Here is a 27,897-nt window from a genome sequence, read left to right as displayed (position 1 = left end):
ATTGGTTGAAGAGCCATGTTTTCAGTGTTTTCCTAAATATCAATAGATCAGTGGTGCTTTGGAGGTTGAGGGGGCAAAACTTTTCATAGTCTGCCTGTGCAGACTACAAAACTTCTACCACCCCAGGAAGATCTCTTAATCCTGGGAATCACCAGATTATGTGAGGAAGCAGATCGAGGGGGTCTTCCTGGGGCATAGGGAAGAAACTTTAAAGATATTTAGGGCCAATAAAGTAAAGATTTGAATGCAATGCAAAATGCTTTGAAGTCTATGTGTTTCCTCACCGGAAGCCAGTGCAGCAGTTTTAGAGATTGCAATTGTTATTGATAAAAGAGGTAAGTTCCATCTTAACTGCCTATTCAATGATCTTTGCTGGAAATGGAAGCTGTGCGATTGGCCGATAATTGCTAGGATCAGTCGGGTCCAGGTTGGGTTTTTTGATCAGTTAGGGAAACAAGGCTTTCATCCAGTCAGTTGTAAGGTGGCCACTGCTTAACATCTTATTGAAGAGGTCAGTAAACAATTTGGTTATTATTTCTGGAACATAGAGCATTATCTTAGGGGGACAAGGAGCACACGATTTAATCGTTTTTAACAATCCCATGGTTTAGTCTATGGTGAGGGGGGGGGGGGGGGGGGGAAAGGATGCAAGAGTGGAGAGCTTTTACTGGTTGTTGTATCAGGACTAGTACTTCTGAGCACAGAATGTTCTGCTGTGTAGGATGGATTAGCGCTGGCCAGAAACGGGCCATATACTCTCACCTTATTCAGAACGAAAGTGTCAAGATCATTCAACTGTTGGCTAACCATGCTGTTTTTTTTCTTTGTAACAAACAATGTCTCAAGGGTATCGTTTCTAGGGACAAATATCTATATATGTGTAATGACGTAGTTCCTTATACAGGATTTGATCCACAAAGGAAAGAAACCAGGGAAACTTTTCATATAAATGTAGAATATATTTCATATAGTAGACAGGTTGGTCATATTAACTTCATATGTTCAAGCACATGGGTCAGTAGCACTGTGTTACATTCAATGGCATGTAACCAACAAAATACTGTGCACAAGTGCTCGTTAAGTGTGGTGACGGCACAAGTGACACATGACGTGGTATAAACAGTGAATGATGGGCGCAACAGCAAGTGAGAAAAAACCATGATTTACATGTTCAGGATACGACAGTAAATGACAAGAGAAATCAAATTTTAAATGTTTTGGGTATCCGTGGGTAGGGGCGCCAAGAGTTCCACTGTGGGAGTCGACGGCATTTCGGCCCGCAATAGTCTTAGGCCATCATCAGGACCAGGTTACATTAGTTCAACTGCAGTGCTGGGGATAGAAGGATAAATATGGAGGGTTCCGTGTACTCAGTGGACCAAGAGGGACAAGTAGGTTTAAAATAAGGTAAGGATAGAGGGGTAGAGGTGGAGCCTCGATAGAGACAAGGGTTAAAAATAAGAACGCTGCTTGCCAATTCGTGTGCCTAGGCTCCTGAAGAAAGAGCAGGAAGGTGGAAAAAGCGCTTGGGAGGTAATAGGTTAAAACTCACTCGCAACTAGTCAGGAGGGATAAGTCCAGGAAAGGGTCAAGTCCTTGCAGAGTTTAGCACGTTGAGAATGCTGCTGAGGAGCCTCAAAGGCAAGGATTTCTGCGGGAGAGAATAGACTGGCAGGCAGGTGAGGGGTAGGCATGCGTGGTGGACATATGTCAAGCGGTAATAGGGACATGGGGACGACGAAGGTGGGGTTAAGGTATTAAATCGAGTTGGCGATTGGGAGCGTGACAACGCCGAGTGTCTGAGGGGGAGGGGCTGGGAAGGAGACAACCATGCGTGTGCTTTAACGGGTGGCCGAGGGACTGGCGGGTACTGGTGACGCCTGTCGTTTTTTTTTTCTTTGGCAGTTTTATCAATTTCTTTATTGTTGTGAAGAGTTCCTTAAAGAAATTGTGGCTGACCCGATTTTCTGGGTAAAATAATCAGTTTTTTCCTTATGTAACTTAGGTTAGAAGAGATTGCTTGTAAATTTTTTGTATGGGGTCATAGTTAATCCTTGATTGCCTTTCAAGCCTACGGCATTTTTGCTGTAGTACCCTAAAATTGTTAGTAACCCAAGGTTTAGAGGGTGTACTTTTCTGATTATGGTGAATTTTTGCATGGAATAGCTGATTAAGGGCTCTGTCTAGCCACCGATGGTAGCTGCTGGTGTTTAGATCTTGATTGCCGGAGGGCGCACGGCAAGATGGCCACACCCGTGTGAGGCTCTGCCCGGCTGAGCCATAATCTGCCAAATATCTGCCTGAAATATTAGCCATCTGGAGGTATGAGGGGGTGATTCCAGCAGCTTAGACCCCCCCTGCGAAGACTGGTGTGATCGTATTGCGCCTTCAGCCTGCTGTTGCGGTTTCCCACTCATTTTGCATACCAGCTCCATGACCGCAACATGAGTGTGAGAAAGTGGCTCTGTATATACTGTTCCTTAATAGCTACAGGGTGTACAGAGTGCACAGACCCCAAGGGTTTAACAGAGGTTAAAGTTAGATATAACCTTACTCTCCAAAGTGGTAGCCTGGTCGAGCAGTAAGGCAGTATCAGAGGACGTGTAAAGCATTTGTTGTACACACTCAGTCAGCAAATAGTTCCACACACTCAATAACTGAACTCTAGGCCAATGGTTTGTATATATAAAAAAATATATGCTTGTTTTATTTTAGAACCAACACTTGGAATTAAAATATACTTTCTCGACAAGAGATGTTTCATAAAAATACTTTTGTATATGCAATAGACTTTTTAGTAAACAGTTACAAATAGTTGCAGTAGGCAACTCTATTTCTAAACACAATACATTGAGCTCAATGATAAATTCAAATTATATGCAACAGATTACTTTCAGATTACTTTTGTAATTCCAGGCTTGGATCCTAGATCCAGTCCTGGGTCAGTTCTCAGAATCAGCTGTTGAAAGTCGATTTTGGTACTGTACTGATTTTTAACTCATATTTAGCTATTTCAAAAGTGAGCACTTAGAAAATATTTCAGAGCAAACAATCAATGATTCCCTATGGAAGGAAATATAGGTTACAGGTACAGTAGGTTATCGTTACTTTTGTAATCCAGTACTGGGTGTCTGGGTTCAGTACTGGGACATGTATCCAAAACAGGTAAGTAATTACGTTTTCAGATGTTATACCATTTTTGAGGAATATTTAGAAATTGCAGAAATCAACACTTAGAAGAAATTTCACAGAAAAGCAGTCAATAGTTTCCTATGGGAGAAAATGGGGTTACTGGTAAGTATAGATGCGAGTATTCTTCCGAGCCAGTGCTGGGCACCAAGATCCAGCACGGTGAGCCCACCTGAGAACAGGTGAGTTTTTGCGTTTTTGTCACTCGGCTGATTTTTAGTGAATATTTGAAGATTTGAAAAGTCCACACTTAGACGAAATTTCAAGAAAAAGCCAGTCAATGTTACCCTATGTAGAAAATAGAGTTAGCGGTTTTCAGGTAAGTTCTCGACTGGCAAAGGTGAGGTTCTGGGCATAGAATCAGGGGTCCCCCAAGGTCAGATAGGCACAGTTAGTTCACCCTCAGTGGCTCTAGGGCAGCGGGTGCAGAGAGAGTTAGGCCCAATGTTAGCCGATGAGGAATAGGGGGGCCTGGTTTGGTGGCTGCTGACTAGCAGGCCACGCGGCTGTGGGAGCTGGGCTCCTGGTCACTCACTCAGGGCAAGTGGGGAAGTAGGCTAGTGTAGAGATTGCACTGCCAGGGTCACTCGGGCGACTGGGTGCAGGGTGCTTTTGAGCCGTCGGGCGCTCAATGGAAATCAATGGGAATGTTCCGGTTAGGAAAAAGGCTGCAAGTTCGGGGACGAGGATGCTTCAGGTGCCACCACCACTTCGAGAGGTAAGTTGGGTAGTTGTAGGTTAGGTGGGTACCCCGGGATTGGGCACAAGGGGCCGCAGGGCGCCGCGTGCAGGGGTGCCTTTTGGTGTCAGGAAATCTTACCCTCTGATGATCGCGGTTGGGGGGGCACCTTGTTCCGAGGCTGCAGGCTTCTTCCGGAATGTCGAGGGGGGTCCTTGGGTGCCGGACTCGGGGTCACAGTCGCCGTGGGGTCGTCCTCAGGGTCTTTGTCCACTCCGGCACTGGCCAGGCTTGGCTGGTGCAGAGTGTGCTGGGTTCGCGGTTCCGGGCTGCTGCCAGGGGTTAAAAATAGGTTTCTGAGTAGAGCCTCTACTCATGGGAGTCCCAGGGGCTTAGAGCCAAAAGGTAGCCAGGTCCTCCGGGGTTGGTGAGGTTGCTGGCCACGAGAGATGCCGCGCTGGTGCAGGTTCGGGAGTCGACAGGCCGGTAGGGCTGGGGCCAAAGCAGTTGGTGTCTTCTTCCCTATTTAGCAGCTGCAGGGCAGGTCTTTCTTCTTCTTGCTCTTCTTGTAGTCTTTTGAATCTGGAATCTGGGGAAGGAAGGTTCAGGGTGCCCCTAAATACTAGATTTAGGGGCGTTACAGGTAGGTGAAGGCCATGGACCAATGGGTCCTTGTCCTGGGGTGGGTACACCCCCTATCCTGCCTCTCTCCTGTGGGAGGGGGGCAGTAGCCTAATCCTGATAGGGTAGGGCCTCCCATCTTCAAGATGGCGAGAGCCCGGAGATGTGCTTCACCTCGCCTCCCCCACCTGAGGGGTGGGGTGGGCAGGCTGGCACATCCCCTGTCCTTGTATGGGGTTTCCGGCCAAGCTTCCCGCCAGAGTGGGGGGTTGCAGTGGCCTGGGGAAACTCCAAGAGGCGGCATGCCTTTGAAGCTTCCCTTTGCTCATCCTGGGGGAGGAGATTTATCACCTCACCCAGGATGTGCATTGTTGCAGGCCCGGGAGAGCAGGGGCTCTCCCACCCAGGGGTCCAGCAACGTGTCTGCTGTGTGGCAGCCTGGGCAGCCTCAGAGCAGACGTGGATTGTAGGTTAGTTGTAAGGGGGCATCTCTAAGATGCCCTCTGGGGTGCTTGGTACATTAAATCCCACACTGGCATCAGGGTTTGTTTAACGTGCTGAGAAGTTTGATACCAAACTTCCCAGTCTTTAGGGTTGCCATTATGGTGCTGTGGAGCTCGTGTTTGACGAGCTCTCAGCACCATGTACTCTTAAATGGCAGCACTGCACTTACAGTGCCCAGGAATGGACCTGGGTACTGTAGGGGCACAGGGCTCCTGCTCCTGTGCCCACACCATGGGCATAAGGCACCCAGCCAGAGGGGTGGCTGATATATGCCATGGCAGTGTAGGTGATGGGCATGGCACACAGATGTGTGTCATGTCGACTCTTCATTTTGTCCTGCACCCAGACACTCAGCCTGCAAGGGCAGTGTGTGTGTGTGTGTGTGTAAGGGTACAGGGCCTCTAAGAGTGGCACAAATGAGTGCTGCAGCCCTCAGAGGCCTTCCCTGGTCACAAGGCCCTGGGTACCTAGGGTACCATTTACTAGGGGCTGACATGTGGCCAGGGTTTTCCAATTTGGAGTTTGTGTGGTTTAAGGAAGGAACATAGGCCCTGGGCACCTGGTTGGCAGGAGTCCAGGGTACACTCAGTAAAAGTACATTCAGCAATTTTAGCAAAAAGTGGGGGCACACCATGCAAGAAAGATGGCACTTTCTCACAATGAGGCCTTAAGTGTGGCGGCCTCTCGGGTCTTCTCCTGCGTCAACGGCGGCACGTTCGGTGCTAGCGACGCTAATGGTGTGGATAACAGGTCACTGATCTTGGGACACTGCCGCGGGCTTCGTGCCCTAAGGAGATCCGACGGCGTGTGGTGGTGAGTGGCCCCCCGGAGACCGAGCGCCGCTGGAAGGAATGACGGTGGAGGACGGCGCCTGTGCCCCCGGTGCGGGCGGCGGTGAGTGGAACGCGACTTGTGTTGGGCCTGCGGTTGCGGAGGCGGGTGTGGGCCTAGCGCGGTCCGCGGCCTAGGCACTGCTGCAGAGCGTGGGGGTGCGTGGGTTGCCGCGGCGGTGTCATTGGACCAAACCGCTGGCTGCTGCAGATCGGCGTCGTGGACGGCCTGACATTCTAGTGCCGCCCCACCGTTAGTTCATTACTCGCAGCATCTGCCTTGACTGCATGGGATCTGAGGCATAGTTATTGCCTGCAAGAGTATGCCGCCGACACTGGCCTGCCCTTCCTCGTTGCAGCATATCTGGATGGATGTACGAGTATAACTCTGCTCCCCACCTGGTGACATTTCTTCCCATCTCCTGTGTATGGCCTGCATCTCTGTTTGTGCAGTCTGTACGACCCCATGTCTTATCTGCTAGTAACCTGGGTCCTGGCTCATTTGTATTGTGCCTCTTCCTCACGCTCTGACCTACCGGGCCTGGCTGGCTTTCGGGACTGGTGATCTCACTGGTGGATTTATACGTTGGCATTGGCAAATTGCGCTTTCTGTTGCTTGGCGGTGTGGTGCCCGGTGCTGCCCTTGTTAGCTGGCCAATTCTGTGCTGTGGCCCCCCTGGGGTGAGCGGTACTTATCTTCCTACCATCTCCTGCTGGGTGGTGCGGTGGACCCGCTGTCACCGGCCGGCGGAGCCGGCGGTCAATTGCGTCGAACTGTGGTGGGTTCCTAGCTCAGGGACGTTTGCTCTCCACTTGTGCATTAGAGTGCTCTCACTTACTGCCAGAATGGGTTGGACTGACAAATCACAACCCCGCCTCACGTTTGAGGCATGTAAATCCTCCAAGCCCCCACAGAAGGCAGCATCGGACTCTGAGGCTGATGCCCCAGATGTCGGACAACCCACCTTAGAAACAACTCTTATTGCTATGCAGCGCATCCTCCAATCTATAGAGGGCACAATGGCGGCTGTTAACCAACGTCTTGATTATATGTCGTCCCAACCTGAGAAACAGAATGCTCCTATGGGGGAAGTTGAGCAAAGGGTCTCTGCAGCAGAGGATGGATTGAGCGATGTGGCGGGGAAAACTCTCAACATGGAAAAAGTCCCCTCTCTTATTCAGGCCAAGAATGAGGACTTGGAAGCTTGTTCCAGACGGAAAAATATTCATATAATGGGGCTGCCAGAGTCCACAAATGTGGGGAAAATTGAGACCTTTTTAGAAACTTTGATCACAGATATCTTTGGCACTGAACAACGTTCCCCTATGTTTATCGTTGAACGTGCCCATCGCTCCCTTGCAGCTCGGCCGGTCCCAGGCACCACACCCTATCATTGCTCGAATGCTTAATTACAGGGACCGAGACACTATATTGCGCATGGCCAGGGAGAAGGGTACGATTGAGCATCAGGGAAATACGCTCCTTTTTCCCCAGACTTTACTGTTGCTGTACAAGCGGCGCGCAGAGAATTTGGGGCTGTCAAAAAGTTCTTGCAAACTGAAGGAGTCCCTTACGCCATGCTCTACCCCGCCCGCTTGAAGATAGGTTCGGACAGAGACTACAAGATTTTCACAAATCCCAAGGCAGCACTGGAGCATGCGAAACACTTTAAGAGAAGCTCAAGCATTATCAGAGACTGAGGATTCGTGATGTCATGGGGACAGTTCTTCATTTCTTGCCATATTGGGTATCCGACTGGGCAGCTCTACTCTCCTCTGATACAGATATGTGCTGATTATGTGATGTGCCACACTTAAGGCCTCATTGTGATTGCAGGTGGATGGTCCCCGATCGTTTATGTACAATTGCCTCTCTGGGCCTATAGCATGTACGGTATATGCTCGTTTCAGGCATAGCGGTTGTTCTGCTCAGCCACCTCCTACTAGATGGGAGGTCAGTTGCTCTCAGACACCCCCAATGGGTGTACCCAGTTTGTGCTGTACTCTTTGTTTTTAGTTGGGGTTGGGGTTTGGGGGGGAGGGGATGTCTTTGGCGAGTTGGGGGCGCTGAAGTGGGTGGGGGGGTGGAGGGTATGGGGGGGGTTCTTTCGGGGTTTGGCAGAAGTGCACTGTGGCTATCCTAAGTCATCCTTGGTTTGGACAATGTGGTTTCTTTGGTCTTATACTGTATATACTAGAATTCTGGCGTATCATTTAATAATGGCTTGTCGGTATGAATAGTACCACTAGGTTCCTGACCTGGAATGTTCGGGGGCTCAACACTCCGAAAAAGATAAGATCAGTCTTTGCGTATCTGGATCGTATGGGTGTGCAAGTGGCCTTATTGCAAGAGACGCATCTTACCATTGAGTCTGTGAAAAAGATGGGAGTGTGCTGAGCGGGTGCCAAAGTCGCGTCCTCTTACTCTTCTTATTCTAGAGGAGTGTTAATTCTAATAAAGAAGGGTGTCCCGTTTATTGTGCTTGGAGTGGATACTGATGACAATGGATGAGTGGCGCTTCTGCATGGGTGCTTGGGCGGCATGAGTGTATTGTTGGTGACTGTGTATGGCCCGAACACAGACGATCTCTCCTTTTACTCTGATGTGTGGTGAATAATCTCTACATTTCCCCCAGCCGCACTCATTTGGGGTGGTGATTTCAAGGTTTGCCTGGACCAGACTCTAGATAGAACTGGCAGTGGTGAGGCAAGACCTAAACAAGCTTCAGAGGTGCTGCTGGGATACTTGAGGCAGGAAACTTACATGATCTATGGCGTCGTCGGCATCCTGCGGGTCGGGAAAGCACGTTTCTCTCCTCGGTCCATGGATTGTGGTCCCGAATAGACTACTGGCTGGTTTCAGACGAGGTTTGTACATGGGTATGGGAGGTGAAACACAAGGCGCGAACGCTTTCTGATCACTCTCCGGTAACCCTCGACTTGCAGGTCCCCACTTGCGAGAGGCCGCCTTTCGCATGGCGATTACAGCCAACAAAATTAGCGGATCCAGTATTTAAACAGACAATTGCTGAGGCGATCAGGATTTTTTTTTTTTTTTTTTAAAGAGAATGAGGGCTCTGTAGACAGCGCAGGAGTGCTTTGGGAGGCGTTCAAAGTCACCATAGGGGGGGGGGGGGGGGGGGGGGGGGGGTTTGTATTGGGGCACAGTCGGGAGTGTTACGTGATATCTGACGCCAAAATAAAAAGTTGGCGTCTGATGTCTCCACACTTGAACAAGAATATGAAGCTAACCCTTCTCCAGCGAAACTGGCTGATATACGAATACTTGTCACGGAGCAGAATGACAGTAGGCACGTCTGCCTCTCTCCTTGGCGAATAGAATAGCGGTTGTAAAGATGGCCTTTCTACCCAAACTGCTTTATTTCTTCGTCAATATCCCTATAAAATTGAATATGGCGCTGTTCAAAACACTTCAATCCTCTTTGTCCACATTTGTGTGGGGTGGTAAGAAACCTAGATGTAGGTGGGATCTTTTAGTACAGCCATTTGAACGGGGTGGATTCGTGGCCCCAGATCTTAGACTGTACTATCTCTGTGCACAAGGTCATTTTGCGCACTTCCCGCAGAGGTTCCAGCATCATGTGGCGGTAGAATCAGATTCAGTCATTCCAATGCCAGTACGGGCGGCAACCCTGTCGGTGGCGCGGACGGTCCGCGGACTGAGATAAACCCTGTACAATGCATGGCGTGGGCCTGGCGTAAGCTGGCGGAACGGGCTCAGCTATCCTATCTTTATGCTCCATTACTGCCTTTGGCATCACACCCTGATATATCTGCTGCACGTGAGAAGCAGGCTCTTTGCGAGTTGGCCAAAGCGGGTATCTCGCGATTGGGGTATCTGTACAAGAATGGTCAATTTAAGACCCTGCAAGATGCGCAGAAGGGTACGGACCGTGGATTTCTGTTTGGCTTTACATACGTTTGGGGGCGGCAGGCTGTCAAGACTGTCTATCCAGCAGAACCTACTGCCCTACGAGCACTGCAGGTGATGCTGGCGGGTGAAGAGCGTCGGGGCCTCATAACTAAAGTTTATAACACGTCTCTGCGAGAGCGGGAGCTAAAGGATCACCCCTCTTGTGCTAGATGGCAAGCTGCTTTGGGGACTGCCTTCACACCAGATGTATGGACTGCATGTTGTGCCCTCACTGGTCGACTCACGGCTAATGGCAACCTCAGAAATAATTCACTTCAAATTTTTGCACCAATTATATTATACCCTGTGCAGCTCTGTAGATATGGCTTGCGGGAAACTGCTAATTGTGTGCGGTGTGGAATGGCAGATGCAGACTTCCTACACGTGGCATGGCTGTGTGTGAGTGAGTTTGCTTTTTGGACTGAGGTGACAAAACTGCTTACGGATATAATATTGGAGCCCGTGCACTGCACTCCCGAACTTTGCCTACAAGGATATGTAAAACTCCTCAAGCCCTGTAACAGACGTATAGTAGCAGTGTCCACCTTGTTCGCTAAGAGGGCTGTGGCGCAATGCCTGGGTGCGAAGACCACTCCGACAACAAAGAAATAGCTTTGTGATTTGCTGTACTGTAAAACTCAGCTATTGACTTATGAGGATGAGCTACCAGAGACTTTTCGCCCTAAAGATTTCTGGGCCCCGATCACTGCATACCGGTTATCCAGACCGGACCTGCTGTAACTTGTATGACTAATACATGCCTCCGATATGTATACTGGCTGGTTCCAGGTTCGGACTCACACACTGTCCCAATCGTTGATTTATTGTAGGTGCCCTCTTGAGCTCCGTGAACTTTCAGTATTCGCTCATATTAGTAGTCTTATTGAATGATTTCGTACAATGCCGTCATATATATTATTTTGCATGTATGTAGCTGTTGAACCACATGTACCCCTTCAATGCTCTAGACCTCTGTCTGTTCAGCCTAAGGGGAGGGATGGGGGCGGGGTTTGTTTCCTATTGCTTTATTGTAACAGAACTCTCATTATTTTCTGTCATTGTTTTGACTGAAATTAATAAACACAATAAAAAAAATTTTTTAAAAAGAAGATCTTGATCGCCTGAGGCCAAGGGTTGTGTTTGGGCTGGCATTTGTTTAAAAGTATTAGTATTGAGTTAATGCCACGGACGTAGGGTCTTCTTTGATTTGGGAGAAGTGTTAATTATATCTTTGCCTTCCAGACTGAGCTGAAACATTACTGCATGGTGGTCTGACCAGTTCCGAAGGCGTGAGGCTGCTACTTCCTAAATGAGGGTTTTGGAGAAAATTCCATGCATTAGGTGACCTGCCGTGTGAGTGGGTCCTTTAACTAATTGTATCATATTTGCAACAGCCACAAGATCAATAAGATCGGCAGAATCAGCATCAAGAGGAGTATCTAGATGGAAATTAAAATCTTCGAGTATTGTAAGTTCAGGGAGTTCAGTTTCAATTTCAAGCACTTGGGCAACTTTTTCAAGGAAGGGTGCTCTCGGGCCAGGGGGTAAGTCATCAGTATACCGTTAAACGAGTACCACTTGTTAGTTTCAACTTTTGAAGAGAAGTGCCTTGCAGGCATATAATGCTGAGAGAGCCTGGAATTGGGTTTTAAAAGACTCATGATAAATCATCACTAGGCCTCCTCCACGGCTGCCAGCCCCATCATGCTTAGAGAAGCACTGGAATTAAGTCTGGATCAGAAGTTTCTTCAGCCCAAGTCTCAGTAACAAAAGAGGGCTTTAGGATCTATAAAATTAGCTCGGGGTTTTGTTTAACCAAAGATCTGGCATTTATGAGGGCACAGTTAAAACTATCTCCCGGATTGTGTTTGCCTGCTAGTCTGGCATGTAAGGATAGAGAGAGCTTGCAGGTGGGACAGGACACACAATCATCCTTATAGAGGGTTCCAGTGCTGGTCCAGAGCTCAGTTTACCTACCTTAAGGCATAGGTTTAAGCAAGTCGTCCCACATGTAAAAGATGCAGATGGTTCCAAGGTAATCCGAGAGATCAAACCAGCAGGAAGGCTAGCGTTGAGCGCAGTCCGAGTGTGGACGGGCGCAGAGGGACTTGCCTCAGGCGCATCTTTGGTTCGCCAGCAGCGCGGAAACGCTTTCTCACCAGTTTTAAAGCCTGGCATTCGGGGAGTGGCAGGGGGCGTGGCTTAGGAGCGCTGATTTAGGCACGATAAAAGTTTTAAAAGGCTAGGCACATAAACATCAAACTCGAGCCCAGCAGCCCCTGCTATCCCTTTCAGTAATAACACACAAACCATCAAAAGTTAGCAGTGATAGCAGTAGCGGCTACCAGTACCAGTAGTATAGCAGCTATATAAGAACACAGGAGTCAGGCATCTCGCAAAACTGCACCTAGTGCTACAAGGAACTCGATATGGGCAGAACTTCAGTCAGTTGATTGCATTCAAGGCTGCATGGATGCGCTTTCTCTTGGGTTTTAAAGCCCGGCATCTGAGGGGTGGCAGGGGGCGTGGCTTAGGAAACTGTCTCCAACCTCTGCCTCACCAGGAACTCAACTGGCAGAGAGAGCAGAAGGGTCAAACACTCTCGGTGCAGAGTACCTTTGGGATCAGGCTGAATCGCCAACAAGAGTACAATAGGGTCTTCAAAATTTAGCTCAGCTAGGGCCAGATCTTCGTGGACTGTCTGAAAGGTGGTTTCTGAAGGGCATGTTCCAATGAGGTTTCACCATTAAGGAGCTCCCATCTGTTTGTTTATGAGTTTGTATATAGCGCAAACTTGCCCAGAAGGTGTCAGAGCGCTTTACAATAGAATCAGTTACTTTACATAAGGACTTTGTATCTTTTATGTAATTCATGTACTCCAAACAGATAAACTCTAAATTCACATAAGAACAATAGTAAGTACATAAGTCTACTACAGATACTAGTGGTTAGAGTTATATACAAATTACTAATCACTCAAGGTTACATTTTAGGATAAGTTGAAGCGATTAGGGTTGGACAAATATATATCACATATTTACACAGTATGATCTTCTCTGTGTGGGTGTGTAGTTTGAGATGTATTGCAACTCCAATTGCAGGGTGGTTGCCCAACGGCATAAAGATACTGTGCAGCCAGGTTGTATGTGCATATTGCACATTAGACATTAGGTGGAAGTACTGGTTTCTATCAGAACGGGTATGGGGGTCACTTGTGGAATATTACAGGACTGTTTCAAAGCAGTATTTCTTTAGTTCTTTTGCTGGCTTGTCATGTTTAGGCCACTTTGCAGCTCTTGATGGTTGCTTGTTATTGCCATCCTCATGAGGGCAGAGTTATGCTTGCTAGAAGTTGTGTCACAGGGCCAGGGCCACCACCCCATCCCCATTTTCAATATTTAGTACTGTTCAGCCAGTGGCATACTTGTCTCAGTCAGCTTGTGAATTTCATTTTTCCATGCTGTTGGATGTGGAGTTGGGTATTCCATGCAGACATTTTTAAGTGCAATTGATGCTGGGTAATTTTGATGGCCAGTGGTTTCACTGGAAAATAATTAGGGGTGCTACTGGTCATGGGAGACCTAGCCCATATAGCAATTCTGATCTGCGGGCTTTGATTGGAGAGCAACGACTGACTGCACCTTAGGTCAGTTCCAGGGCCTGCAGTCCTTTTTATCAAACGTTTCAAAAGATCCAATGTGTCGTAAGACTCAGAGGTCTGGTTGACCAGAGTCTAATGAGGAGAGAGCTGGTCTTCATGACTCACTGGGTGCAGTTTCGAGCTTTGAACGGGTTGAAACCCGACTAATAATTGTGTTCAGATATTTTTCGCTTCCGATCGATTTCTGTGTGGTCTTGCTCCAGAAGGGCCAGTACCTCAAAAATAAATCCAAGGAGTCCGCAGTAGGTGTTATCTGTAACATCATTATTGAAAAGAGCAAAGATATAAGATTACCTTAGGTCTTGGCTCTTCTCCATTCTAAACCTTGTGGGCACAAGGTCACAAAGTAGGGGTACTGAAAACTGCACTCCAGATCTTTGCAAGCTTGTACGGCGTGTCCAACCGGGCAACCTTTATGGTTTGCTGCCTTCCTTCTGCTCTTCCTTGACAGTTTCCTTTTCTCGGCCAAATGATGTGGACTTGAATGTGCTTCACTCTGTGGCTCATCAATTTCTTTATACAGCCACATGCGATTTTCCTCGCAAATGAAGTGAAACGGTTTCTGTAAATATAAAATGGGGAGTATGCTGCCTCACCACTGCAACTGCCTAAAGTTAAAACTTCAAAAGATGTCTTCCAGGTCAAAAACTCAAATTAAGCAATCGCCATCTTAGATAGAATCCGGTTTTGGTCCCATTGTAGATATCTTAAAAGAAAGATAACACAACTAGACAGTTAATAGGTTCTCTAAAATAGATTTGTGCACTCCGCTAGGTACCAAGTAACATTTTTGAAGTATCAACCTTCGTGTGTACCTCACATGGTGCAAAAGGCATGTAACCATCAAGGAAGCTAGCCATCTTATTTTTTCCAGAACCTCAGTGACAGAAGTTTATTTCTTGTTGCCTTACAAATGCAGGAATACCAAGGTTTGTTTTGTTTGTAAATTCGAAGCTTGTGTTAAAATCAGTGTTTACTTTCCTACTTTCTGTGTTAGGGTGTGTATTTTATGCTTTATCTTGAACTGGGGGCAGTAGCTGCAGATGGTGGGGGACGGTTCTCTTGACATTAGCAAAGTAAGGTAAGGACAGTAGAGGAAAAAATGGTGCAAAAACAAAACCCCAAAAATAATATTGACAAAATATAGGAAAAAAAGGGTTGTTCATGTTTGGCAATGTAAAGGAACTGTGTAGAATTTACCAAGACATGCATACTTTCTCTTCTGTGAAACAGTGGCGGCTGATAACGAATGGGGGAGGGAGGGTGGGGTGGGATGCTCGGGGGTAGAAAATATTAAAAAGAAAGAAAACGTACCTGCATTTTGTGTCACAGTCGCAGCCTCTCCTCTGTCTCAGGAAGCACCTCCTCTCTCCTAAGCCAATCACAATGCTACAATGGAGTGGTGTGATTGGTTCCACTAAGCCAATCACAACGCTGCAATGCAGCATTGTAATTAGTCTGAGCGCCGTTGTTCTGCGCTCAGATGGGGACAGAGAGCCTGTGCATGTTCCTCTTCAGGCTGTGCATTACAGCCTGGTGGTGAAGATGCAGTATGCATGACTGTTTGGCTGGCCAAACAGTCATGCGTACTTAGGCAGTGAAAACCATTCCTCAACGTGGCCCCTGCTCTGGCCAGCCCCGCCCCTCCCCGCACCTAGGAACGGAAAAATAAGATGACAAGAACATTCAGTTATTATCATTTAAATTTTCATCTTCACTGCTCTCAAAGCAGTGGGGAGATGCTCCTCCGCATTAGTGGAGGAGCCACCACTGCTTAGAAAGGAGAGGAAGTCATAAAGGAAACCAAATGATACGTGCCATTATCAAGAAAGTTAAATCCGAGTAGCAGACCAGGATGACCCAGGCTGGAGAGATTCTAATAAGCCAGCCGTTCTTGCACAGAGTGAGTCTATTCTTAAACCCTGGTATTCAAAAGTTAATCATAGGGCATGTCGGGACCCTATACAATTTGTTTGCAAAAATAAACATCCCCTTGTTTACTTTTTTTTACCAGCAGATAGTACTGCTGCCTCAACTACTTTATTTTTTAAACGGGGAGCTTTGACCACCCCTCATGCCTCTACCAACCTTGCCAGCTCCCCACAGGTACTGCTTTACAGCTTCCTTGCCTGCCCCTATTGCCTTCTGTTTATTTGGCTTTTTTCCTAGGGGTGGCAATTAAAAACTAGGAGAGGGCCTGCATGACTGGAAAGATAAAATTTACAGCTTAACATTCAAGGATAGTGATTTAATTATGTATCATATCTTTTTGGCACAATGGAAAATTGTTTCCCTGGTTTCTAAACTGCATAACTGTGTCTTGGTAAAATAGATGGCTAGGACAGCCCTGGTCCAATGAAACACACAGAAATAGATTCGTCACATGACAGCCTGTCAAATGACATTTGTATCAAAGTGGCCTCATTACGTTAATCTTAGGTAGAAAACTCATTTGATAAATAACAGTTGAAATGTTAAAAAAAAAAAAAAAAAAAAAAAATTTTGTACATTTCACATTGGCCTACTGGTATTGTTGTATGCTTATCTTGCATGTAGCACTATATTGTGCTTTACTGTAGCATTCATATACTGCTCCCTAAAGGTGCTTTTTGTAAATTTACAATTGGAAGTATTAGGAGGACTCTGGAAAAGACATACCTGCTGATCTCCAGAAGACTCTCCTCTGTGTGCTCGGGGAAGATGGGACATGGCTCAATCTCAGGGGTGTCCGGTTCATGGCCAATTATCCCTTCCTCACAGGACATAAGTCGGATAACGTGGGGCCGCGAGTACAGTTGGTGCTCCCTCGGAAGCAAAGATCCGCCAGGCTGAGGATGAGAAGACAAGAGTACTTCCTTCACCACACCAGTGCAAGACTTCTGATCACAGAGGCGGCTACTATCACTGGAGCATTAAATAACAGGCTATCTTTGATCAAGAGACTGCCACATTGCCAAGGGGACCCAAGTGCCAAAGGATAATCACCACCAATTTTCAAAGAGTTAACAGGTCAGAGGGTTACTAAACAATCTTTTCTACTAGGGACATGTTAAGACGGTGTGTGGCAGGAGACTGACTGATAAGCACTGATCAGCATCAGGAGGTCAGTGTAAAGCTGGCCCTGGGCATGGTTCATAAATGACAAGTATCGCATGTGAGTGGGTTACAGGGTTCTCTTGGAGCTCAAATGGACTCTCACAATAGTACACAGTACTTCTCACCTCGGTCAACCACCCGGGATACCCTGCAGGAGCAAACTGGTACAATGTTGACATACTTTTTCAAGGACGCATTGGAGATCTTTTCTGGGGATCACTCACAAAGACCAAGTCACATTCCTAAATTGAATAAAAGCCTGAAGCAGGGCTTTAAGTCTGTTTGATGATTTGCAGTACCAGGCCTGTTATGTCTGCTAGAAGCAAGGACTATGCTACAGACAACATAAAGACCCTGCCTAGTTAGCCACCATCAGAGGAGTATTCAAAATAACCTTTGCATTATCAAGTACTGCTTCACTGAGTTGATCATATTATAGAAGTGTGAAAACGTAGTCCTCTCCGAGAGGTGTCCTTGAACATATGGATCTGGGTCCACGCTTTTGTAGATATAGAAAGCTCTTCTAGTCACAACCCTTGGAACGAGCATTTGTTAACTGCGTGCTATCAGCCTCCTTCCCTATCCATCGAGGCACCCGGCAACGTTGCTCGCTGTGTCATTTCTTTTTGCACTAGCTATAGAGAACCTGCTAGACTAGTACTCTGAAGCCCAGATCTAGGGTTGGTGTGGCACACTGGAGATGAGCAAAGAATCACACTAAATGTAGACAATGCCCTCTTGATTTGAGCTAATCTCCATCTTTCAGTACCCCAAAGCCTCTGCCTCCTGGATTTCTAAGGTGTCTCCAGTCTCAGAGTGAACAAAACTAAGTCCCTGCTGGTCCTATTCCAGGGAGATAATGAGGGCATAACATGGCAAACATCGATCCCCATACAGCGCCTCAGCTCTCTGGAATTAGTCATTTATATGGCCCGGAGACTGGATTGACATGGAGCCTCAACCATACTCCTCTCCTGACAAACATAAATGGATCTCCAACGATGGGCATCCCTGCCACTCAATGTACCTGGTAGGAAAGCCCTTTTTGACATGATACTCCAAGGGTTTTTGTGCAGCCTCCAAAACATTCTACTGATGATCCCCACCACATGGTTCCAGGCACTTACATCCACAATTCGCTAATTTCTCTGGGAAGGCTGGCACCCTCACATTGAGATGATCAAATGCCGCCTCTCTGTCTACAAGGATGGCATGGGAACGGCAGATCAGCAACTCTAGTTGGAAGCTGCACAACTACTAGTTATTAACATCTGGATGCACAGGGGTTGGAGTCAACTGGCATATCTGGCAGACTTCTTCCTCCTGAGTCTTGACAAGGTGATGGAACTGCTTTATGGCAAACAAATTCCAGAGACCTTCCGGAGGTCACCAAAGTGATCTTCTTGCACTGGCGTAAAACACTGCGCTTCATTGGGTGGGACAAGACATTTACACAATGAACTCTGCTCTGGCACAGCAGAAGCCTCGATCACTCTACAGGAAACCACACAGTCTCCAGTCATGAAATTGCACAGGCTGATTAACCTGAACGCAACCCCCTTGAAACTAAGCTCCTGATGAGGAAAGGCCAAATATACAGCACACTCATGCTTAATGCCTCAGACTTCCTCACCACTCTCAGAAGTGGGAGCGATGGGTGGGTCTCATAGAAGAAACTGACTGGCAAGATGCCCATATGGTTTCCCAGGAACTCGCTATATCTTCACGCCTCCGCTAATCAGATTATCTACATTGGACATACCTTATCCCTCATCAGCTCTGGCGCGGCAGAAAACTCCCGCAGCCCGCCTGCTTTCGCTGCACTTGCCGAGGCACTGATTTCTTCCATATGGTTAGGCAATGCCCGAAATAGCTGCCAACTGGCGCTGAACTGGAAATGTCGTAACCAGGGTCCTTTACTGGCCGATTGATCTGACGCCTCAAATTGCATTGTTAGGCATCCTGAAGTGTCTTGGCAGCACCTGGAGTGAACGCGCCATGGTGGGCATGGCTACCCTTGTTGCAAAGAGGGAAATTGCATGGAAGTAGAAGACTTCGGATCCCTCCCCCTGCGCACTCTGTATGGCGCAGGGGTCTGGATTGGTGTGCCCAACAGGAGGGAACCATTTATCACTACAGGAGGATGCCCCAGGAAATAAGTCAGGATTTAGGGCAAATTGTTTCGGTCTAAGCAATCAGGGTACTTGAATATCCGATGTGGAAGAATATAATATATGTGAACTGTGACCTTCTGGCTACCACTGAAACGCATTGTTCTGATCTTTTTCCCCTGTTCTTTTTTAATAAACCTAATAAAAATTTGTTTAGCAATTTTTTATTTTTTTTTAAAGAATGAAAACATTCATTACCTTCAGCTGACACACTGCTCTAGAGCGAGCTCATAACACTAAATTGGTTCATAGCCTCTACCATCACATCCTAGTAACATTATGCAAGTGATTCTGTGTGCGGAGGTCATCATTTGGGACACAAAGCGCAGAGGAATCCCCTTAATCTAAATTCAATGATGGTTTCTTAAGACACTCAAATGTTCAACTGGCATATAAAAGTGGCCACAAGTGCCCTTGTCCCATCACCCCAGCCAGGCTTTCCAAGGTGACTGTTGGTGGTAGAGAAAGTTATTTTGCTTTTCTGCCAACTTTCTCCTTTAATAGCTTTTCCTAAAGTTTTCACTTGAGCAGCTCATGGCAACACACAATCACCCCACTGAGAACTGTTCAGCTTGAAGGTGTTAACTCAGCAAGTCTGTGTTAACATCTGGAATGGTTCCACCACTGTAAGCAGAGAAGTACTAAAGCCACAACACAGATGGAAGCCCAACAGTCTAGAAAATGTTAAGTGAACAATAAAATGTTAAGGACACCTGCTATTCTGCTACTAGTCAAACAGACATTCTAATATTTTACGACTCCAGGCAGCTAATTGCAAATATGCATGGCGTTCTAGAACACAATCTCATCTGTGGACATTACACCTGTGGTTCACCTCATTTATACAACCTAAATTGGACTAGACAACCTTCATGAGCAGTTTACAAACTGCAACAGAAATCTGTGGTGACCCGGGTACAAGTTTAAACCCAGAATAGTATTGAGTTATGTACAAGTTAACTGAAAATGAAGGTACAAGCGCCCATGCCTCAAGCTGTTGGAAAGAACTTCGGGTAAAACCCACACTCCGTTTTGGAAGCACAAGGTGGTGAGATTCGGGTGATGCTTGTAGCCAGGGTACTAGAGTGCTTTATATTGCAGTCCACCCCATGAGTACAGCAGCTCTAGCAGTCCTTCTGAGAGTTAGATTCACGTGTGGATCCTAGCCAGTAGATGTACTGGGTATCTCCTAGATGCTCAGATAAGCTGCTGATGGTGTCACAGGGGTGAGAGACCTGGCACTCTTCTGTTAGGAGATGCATACTGCTCTACAACCAACAATCTAATCAGAACTAGTTTAAAACATCCACGGTGGGCATAGGCTAGCTCATGCTCATGGGCTACTGGTCGCTCTCCAGCAACCTGTAAGTAGCTCTCCTGTGTGTAGTCCAGTTTAAGAAATGTGAGACGGAAATGTGTGTATTTTCAGACCTCATAAGCTTGTTTGGAGAAAATGGGTTGAATTTCCAAAATATATTTAAAGTTAATATATATGTGATGAATCCTGTGGCACTGGGGGAAACTTATTACTTTGACCTTGGTGCCAGGTGATGCAGCTGTGGCTGCTATCTACTACCTATGTAAAGGAATTCAAAATTGAGGAAGGGAAAATGCTACTTACCAGTATGCATCTGTTCTTGGCATGTAGAACTGCAGATCCACACACTAAGCATATATCACCATCTGGTGTTGGGCCCGGATGTTTGCACTTGTTTTTGTCTTGGAAAAGTCTTTGGAAGTCACGAGATAGGTGACTCCTCCTTTAGATGATAGTGCGCATGGGCATCGGCTCCATCTTCAGATTGTTTTTCACCAGCAGGGAAATGATGGACTTGTGAGAAACAGATAAGATGCCCAAGTATGCTGTATCTAAATAAGATAATACTGGAACAGATAAAGGTAGCGGGGAGGTGGGTGGGCGTGTGTGGATCTGCAGCTCTACATGCCAAGAACAGATGCATACTGGTAAGTAGCATTTTCCGTTCGAGGCGTATGAGCTGCAGATCACACACTAAGCATAGATTGTATAGCAGTACCCCTCCTTAGCGGCAGCTACCAGTATCTGTTGCAGTGGTTTGGAATAATGTACAGCCTGGCCTACACTAGCTTGCTGCTTTGTTTGCACATCTACATTATAGTGTTTTGTGAATGTGTGCGGTGTAGACCATGTAGCTGCTTTGCAGATGTTATGCAAGGGAATGTTGCCTAAAAATGCCATTGAAGCCCCTATCTTTCGGGTAGAGTGGGCTTTAGGGGGAACTGATAGTGTTCATTTTGCTTTGTGGGAGCAAATCTGTATGCATTTGACAATCCACCTTGCTATCCCAGATTTTGATATGGGATTGCCTTTATGTGGTGGTGAGAAGGATACAAAAAGTTGTTTTGTCTTGGGAAAAGGTTTTGTTCTCTCGATGTACTAAAGCAGTGCTCTTTTGATATCTAGAGTGTGAAGAGCCCTTTGTGCAACTGTTTGTGGTTGCGAGAAGAACACTGGCAACTCTACAGATTGACTGAGGTGAGAGGGAGAACTAACCTTAGGGAGGAATTTAGGATTGGTTTGGAGAACAACCTTATTTTGACGTATTTGCAAAAAAGGTTCCTGAATGGTTAGTGCTTGGAGTTCACTAACTCTTCTAAGAGAAGTGATGCTAAAAATTGTAGCTCACATTTATGTAGAGGTTCAAATGGAGGACCCATTAGTCTTGTGAGAACCATGTTTAAATTCCACACAGGTGAGGGAGGTACTCTGGGAGGAATTATTCTTTTGAGGCCTTACATAAATGCTTTGATGGCAGGTACTCTGAAAAGTGAGAAGTGTTGTCTATTTTGTAAATAGGCCGCTATGGCAGCGAGGTGCAACCTGATAGATTTATATGCCAAGTTAAACCTTTGGAGATGTAGCAGGTAACCTAAAATGTGTTGGATAGACACATGTAGGGGACTGATGGTGTTATGACAATATATAACAAATCTTTTCCACTTGGCTGAATAGCAGGCTCTAGTGGTGGGACATCTAGCCTCTTTAATAACATTCATACAGTCATTAGGAAGGTTAAGGTAACCGAATTCTAAGACTTCAGGAGCCAGATCGCAAGGTTGAGCTGAGCTGGGTCCGTGTGTCTGATCTCTCCACGGTTCTGGGTTAAGAGGCATGGGGAGAGGTGCAGTTTTTGGTGCGGGACCACAGAGAGTTCTAGTAATGTGGTGTACCACGGTTGTCTGGCCCAAGTTGGGGCAAGTAGAATGATAGTCAGTGAGTGTTGCTGTAGCTTTCGCACTACCAGTGGAATGAGTGGGAGAGGTGGAAAAGCGTACGCAAATCTGCCTGACCAATTCATCCATATCGCATTGCCTTTGGACAATGGATGTGGAAATCTGGCGGCGAAGCTTGGGCATTTGGCGTTTGTGTGTGGCGAAGATGTCTATGTGTGGTTGGCCTCACATTTGAAAAGATGGTTGAAGAACTTGCGGAGAGCTGTCCTTTTTTGGTAGGAGAAAATACAGAGAGTAAACTCCTGTGTTTTGTTGGTGCAGGGGAACTGGTTCTATTGCACTCTTTTGTAGGAGGGAGATGACTTCCTGTTTGAGCAGTGATAAATGTTCTAACGACATTGGGTGCTGCTTGGGGGGTATGTTTGGGGGGGGGGGTGTAGAGGTGAGTTCTAGACAGTAGCCTGATTGAATAATTTGTCTCACCCACCTGTCTGTGGTGATGTTTGTCCAAACAGGCAGGAACTGTTGTAATCTTCCCCCGACTTTAGTGGAATGGGGCGGGGGGGGGGGGGGGGGAGAACGGTGGGAAGTCATTGGGTAGGGGTAGAGGCAGAGCGGGTGTTGTTGGTCTTGCCTCTACCTTTGCTATTGTTGCCTCTGTAGCCTCCTCTCTGGTAACCTCTGGTGATTGTAGACTGGGTGGGAGTCTTATACGAGGTGGAGGGGTTGTCAGAGGAGTAGCCTCTGGAGGTGGCATTGTAAGAGGGACGACGAAAAGAACGCCTGGGAGCTTGCGATTGCAAGGCTCCCATTGATTTAGCGGTGTCTGTGTCTTGCTTCATCTTTTCAAGGGATGAATCAACATTAGGGCCAAATAAGTGTTCCTGATCAAATGGTTGGTTTAAGATGGAACTTTGTACTTCAGGTTTGAAGCCTGAAATGCGTAGCCAGGCATGTCTACGCAGGAGAACACTTGTGTTGACAGCTCTGGAGGCAGTATTTGCCACGTCCAGCACGCAACGAATGGGTGTTGGTGATGAGTTTCCATTCTTGTATAAGGTGATTGGCCTTGTCCTTATATTTGTCTGGGAGGTGTTGCAATAGGGTTTCAAGTTGTTCGTAATGTGCCTTATCGTACCTAGCTAACAGTGCTTGAGTGTTGGCTATACGCCATATGTTAGCTGCCTGTGAAGCGGTTCTTTTGCCAGCGGCGTCTAAGAGTTTGGACTCTTAATCGGGGGTGGAGCGTCCCCTGATGTTTGAGAGTTGGCCCTCTTTCTAGCATTGGAGACTACAAGGGAGTCTAGTGGTACGGGGCCCTTCATGTACGCTGGGTCTGATGGGGCAGCCTTGTATTTTTTCTGGATCCTGGGGTTAATAACCCTAGCCCTGACAGGATCTTTAAATACCTCAGGTGCATGCTTGGTAACTCCTTTGAGCATGGGTAAAATAGTGGTGGACCTTTGTGGGTTATCAAAGGTGTCCATAAGGAAATCCTATTCCACAGGGTCAGTATGTAAGTCAACCCGGTGGTATTGGGCAGCTCTGTGTAGAAGCTGATGAAAACCCATTGTGTCCTCCGGAGGGGAAGGCCTGGAGGGGTAGATGTCATCCTGTGGAACATTAGGGACATCTGGCGTACTATAATTGTCCCAGGGATCAGGGGAATAAGGTGGATCCCCTATTGGCTCATCATCCACATCCATTCCCGTATCAGAGGTGTCATCATCATCATCCATTGGTGGAGGAGATGGTGTAGGAGAATGGTGTGGTGGGGGTGGAGGTGGGGGAGGAGGTAGAGGAGGAGGTGGGTGAGGTGGTGGAAAAGGGACCCCGAGGGGAGATGTGGCAATGTTCCTTTTTTTGGTGGTGGAGCCTGTAGGAAGGTGGATATCTGACTATGGTTACCCCCAACTTTTTGCCTAGTGTCTAGCTGGTGTTTCGACTCAGTTGGCCTGAGATCCTGCCATTCAGGGTCTCAGGCTGTCTGATCTCTCTTTAAAATGGACTCCATGTACCCTAGGTACAAACCCAATTGGTAAGGATCACCTTATTGGACCCTGTACAGTGTACCCTAGGTACCCAGGGCATAGGTGTACCCTAGGCCTCCCAGGGGCTGCAGCATGTATTATGCCACCCCTGGTCTGGCCTTCCAATCAGACGCAACTGGCTGATCACTCAGCTGGGGCAAGGTCGTGTAATCACCCCTTGCTTAGATATAGTATACCTAGATCTACCCTTATATATAGACACATGTGTACCTATCAGCTACTCCTATGGCAGGCCTTAACAATCCTGGAGGCAGAGTGCTTGGTAACATGTGAGATGGTGCTCTAGCATGAGCTGAGCCTGTCTGCAGCTTTCGGGACCATGTCCTTATAGCTGTTCTATGATATAGCCTACCATATACTCTTGAAGTGCCTTATAATCTTAAACGGTTATGGTAACTATGGTTTGGCTTTATCAAAACATGTCGTGTAAGGTGTCTAAGACTTTGGAATAATACCCCCATCCCATTTCTGGTGATGAGGATATTATTCCCCCCTTCTAGAGGGAGAGACATGTTAAAATCCTACTTTGCTGTTTAACTCTAACCAAAGCCTCAGCATCACAAAATGGATGCTGCTGCCACAGACATGAGTCTGACCTCCTGCAGCTGGGAGCCCTCCCAGCCAGGGAGGCCTGGACAGTAGGTTTCCTGCTTGGGGAGGTGCTAGCACCTCCCCAGACAGACTTTAGTGTATTGGGGCAGGGAGGGCTGAAAGGAATGAGACATGCCTGGGGCACACAAGGTGTCCCAGGCATAGTCCAGTTCAAACCGGTGCTGGGGCACTCCAGCCCCAGCTCTGGCGCAACTGGACAAAGGAAAGGGGGTGTAGCCACCCCCCTTCCTGGTCCCACCCATAGGAGGGACCTTGCAGGTAGCCCAGCCCACTAGCCCAGTATATCGGTAGGTAGCTGAGCCCTGCTAAATTAGATTAACCTGAATCTGCAACTTGAACAGAAACTCGACCTTCGACATTCGACCTCAGGAAGAAGACTGAGGAAATCTCCCTTGTGGCCAAGGAGTGACCACCCTGGGCAACCAGGCACCATCCAGCGACCGCTGCTTGCTTTGCGACTGATCCTACGAGGGACGACTGCAGAGACTGACCAGCGCCGAGACTTCCAGACACCTCTGACCCAGATCCACATCTACAGCGAAGCTGAGACCCGTGGAGGCGACGAGGGACGTGGGACCGGCGACTTGGGAAAAGTGGCTAGTAACTGACTAGCGCGACTTCTGAGGCTTCCTCGAGGCTGTGCTTGGGGAATTGAGAAGCCCCCATCCCGAGCACCATCTGCAAAGAAGACCAGCTCCCCACACTTCACGTGTTCTGCGTGGCGCCCTTCTGCACCCGAGTTGCTCGACGTGTTGTCCGGTTGCTGGCCCGTTGGCTAGTGACCTCTGCGACGACGAACCCTTGATTTCATCTTGCTGGTCCGGCTCCTCCAGACTGGCACTCGCTCCTCTGTGAAAGAGAAGCACCCCAGACCTTCCTGGTCTGCACCAGAAGCAAGTCCTCCATTCTGCGTGGGTTCCGCTTGCCAAGGCTTGTTGGGTGCTGACTCGACATCGACGCCGCCGACAGCAAGAGCCTTCGTGGGACAGCTCGCCTCCTGGTCCTGGTCATCCTAGACGTCTCCTGGTACCCGTGGCTGCTGCGACAAGCTTCACCTCTTCACCTGCATCTGCACGACATCGCCTGGTTCCTTCCTGGCTCCTTCCCGGCTCCTGGCTGGTGACCTAGACTCTGTCCCTTCTGCTTGCAGGTATCCTTCCTTCTTGATTCCATCTTTGGGATCCACCGAACACTCTTCACTGACTGCCTGTCAGCAACTTTCCTTCAGGCATCCATAGGAGTCAACGACGAAACCCGACGCAAGTTCACACCTATGCACCCGCAGCCCGTGGGCTAAGTAACTTGAGTACTTCGGTGCTCACAAGGGTATTGACTATCCTAGGGTCTAGTTTCCAAGTCTCGACTTGGTACAGGCGTATCCAATGGTCTCTTCTTTGTACTTAAAGTAATCTGACCAGTTTTAGGGTCTTTTAGAAGAGTTTTCTGTTTAGGGTCTGGCTTAAATAGCTCTTCTGATAGAGGTTGGTCTTTCAGCGCTGACCGTTTCGGTTCGGAAGACTTGCGCGGCACCGACTCTGGAACGGTTTAGTGTTCCTTTGGCTTAGTACTGTGATGTTTTACAGTCTCTGTGTTTGGTTGTGGAACCGGGTGTTTTTTCGGTTCCAAGGCTTTTTTCGGCTCCTAAGGATGTGAATCAGAAGCTTTAGAGATCGGCTTTTTGCTCGGTTCCGAGTGTTTTTTCGCAGTCGATGGTGCGGTGCCTGTAGATTTCAGTGCCGAGGGCTTGGATGTGGAGGCAGCGATCGGCACGGAGGAGGAGGGCGGTTTCTTTTTAGGTGCCGGTGTCCGCTCGGTACCGATGGTAGACTGACTCGAGTCAGTCGCCTGAAGGCTTTGCAGGCTTCTTTGCCGGGCCCGAGGGCAGGGCATGAGAAGCAGTCTCTCGGTGTGCTCCTGGGCCCGAAGTTGAAGGTGTGACCGAAGCCTTTTTCGATGGGGCAGGGAGGGGGTCGGGGTCGACGTCTTTACTTACGACCCGCTGCCCAGAAGTGATGTCCTCGATGTCGGCGTCATCGGCTTCGGAGGCGCTGACGGGGCCTTCCTCGATTCGCTCCTGTTCAGGTACATCGACGCCCTTCTGGAAGATGTTATCAGGGATGGGCGCCGACGAGCGAGCCATTGTTCTCCTGGCGCGATGATCTCAAATCGTCTTCTTCAAGCGGAAAGAGGCACAAGCTGCACAGTCTCTGGCCTCGTGCTCCGGAGATAAGCAGAGGTTGCACACCTCATGCAGATCGGTGTGGGGAAATTTCGACCCACATTGAGGACATTTCTTGAATGGCGTCCTTTCCATGAGCCAGATACCAAGGCCCAGGTAGGCCCGACGGCCTTAGTCGACGACCGGAATCGAGGACTTCGATGTGGAAGAGATGCGCGACGACTAGGGATCGCGATCGAAAACAATACCGGAGAAGGGTGAAAGATTGCGCTTCGAGAGTGGAATCGGTGACGGTTCCGAGCCCGATGGCAGAAAAAAACAATCTGAAGATGGAGCCGATGCCCATGCGCACTATCATCCAAAGGAGGAGTCACCTATCTCGTGACTTCCAAAGACTTTTCCAAGTCAAAAACAAGTGTAAACATCCGGGCCCAACACCAGATGGCGATCTATGCTTAGTGTGTGATCTGCAGCTCATATGCCTCGAACATTTATTTACATTGCTTGTGGCAACCCTGCACTGAGGTGACAACTGCCAGTAATATTGCATAGGAGGCCACTAATGTAAACTTGTCTGATGTGGTCATTAGTACAACAATAATAGTAATAGCTTGGGATTATTTTCATTAAGCCTAAGTAGCACTTATCCGAGAAAAGGTTGGAAAACCCTGGGCTCGTTGAACAGGGATTTACCCTTAGTCTCCATGCAGTTTTGACTTCGAGTAGCGTGAGATTCAAATGGTGTGCAGCACTGGTACAGAGAACAGCAGAAGACTGGTGGAGCTACTAGTGCTGCACCTCCCCGACTCAGCCAATAAGGATGCAATTGGTTATATCTAGGAGCAGTCTGCTGCATATGCATGGGTTTGATCACAGAAGCAATTGCGCACTTATTGTGGTACTGCAGACTGTATATTGGCAGGCTACTGGAACGCACAGCAAAAAGGATTTCAGAGTAAAAATGCAGGAAGGTGACCACTGCTAATAATACGGTAGCACTAGAGATCTGCTTCTGTTACAACATTTTACACCGGTTGAGGTAGAACCATGTAAAAAGACAATTCTTGCATCCTAATGCCTTACTATGAGCCATCAATCATTTTGATCATTCACCTGCAAAAACCTTATACATAAATTCAGTGCTAAGCCCACACTTA

General features: G+C 47.7%; 1 protein-coding gene across 3 annotated transcripts in view; it reads right to left on the bottom strand.

Annotated features, from left to right (window-relative positions):
• MAPKBP1 (mitogen-activated protein kinase binding protein 1) overlaps positions 1 to 27,897 on the bottom strand; it is a 953,926-nt gene that overhangs the window by 117,756 nt on the left and 808,273 nt on the right. For all 3 annotated transcript variants that reach the window (XM_085627077.1, XM_085627078.1, XM_085627079.1), the window contains exon 24: positions 16,077 to 16,246. In XM_085627077.1, coding sequence (XP_085483203.1) covers positions 16,077 to 16,246 — 170 coding nt within the window. The remainder of the gene's footprint in view (positions 1 to 16,076; positions 16,247 to 27,897) is intronic.

The sequence above is a fragment of the Triturus cristatus genome, chromosome 9 (genome assembly GCF_964204655.1).
Source record: "Triturus cristatus chromosome 9, aTriCri1.1, whole genome shotgun sequence".
NCBI classification, from domain to species: domain Eukaryota; kingdom Metazoa; phylum Chordata; class Amphibia; order Caudata; family Salamandridae; genus Triturus; species Triturus cristatus.
This window is presented reverse-complemented; position numbering and strand designations above follow the sequence as displayed.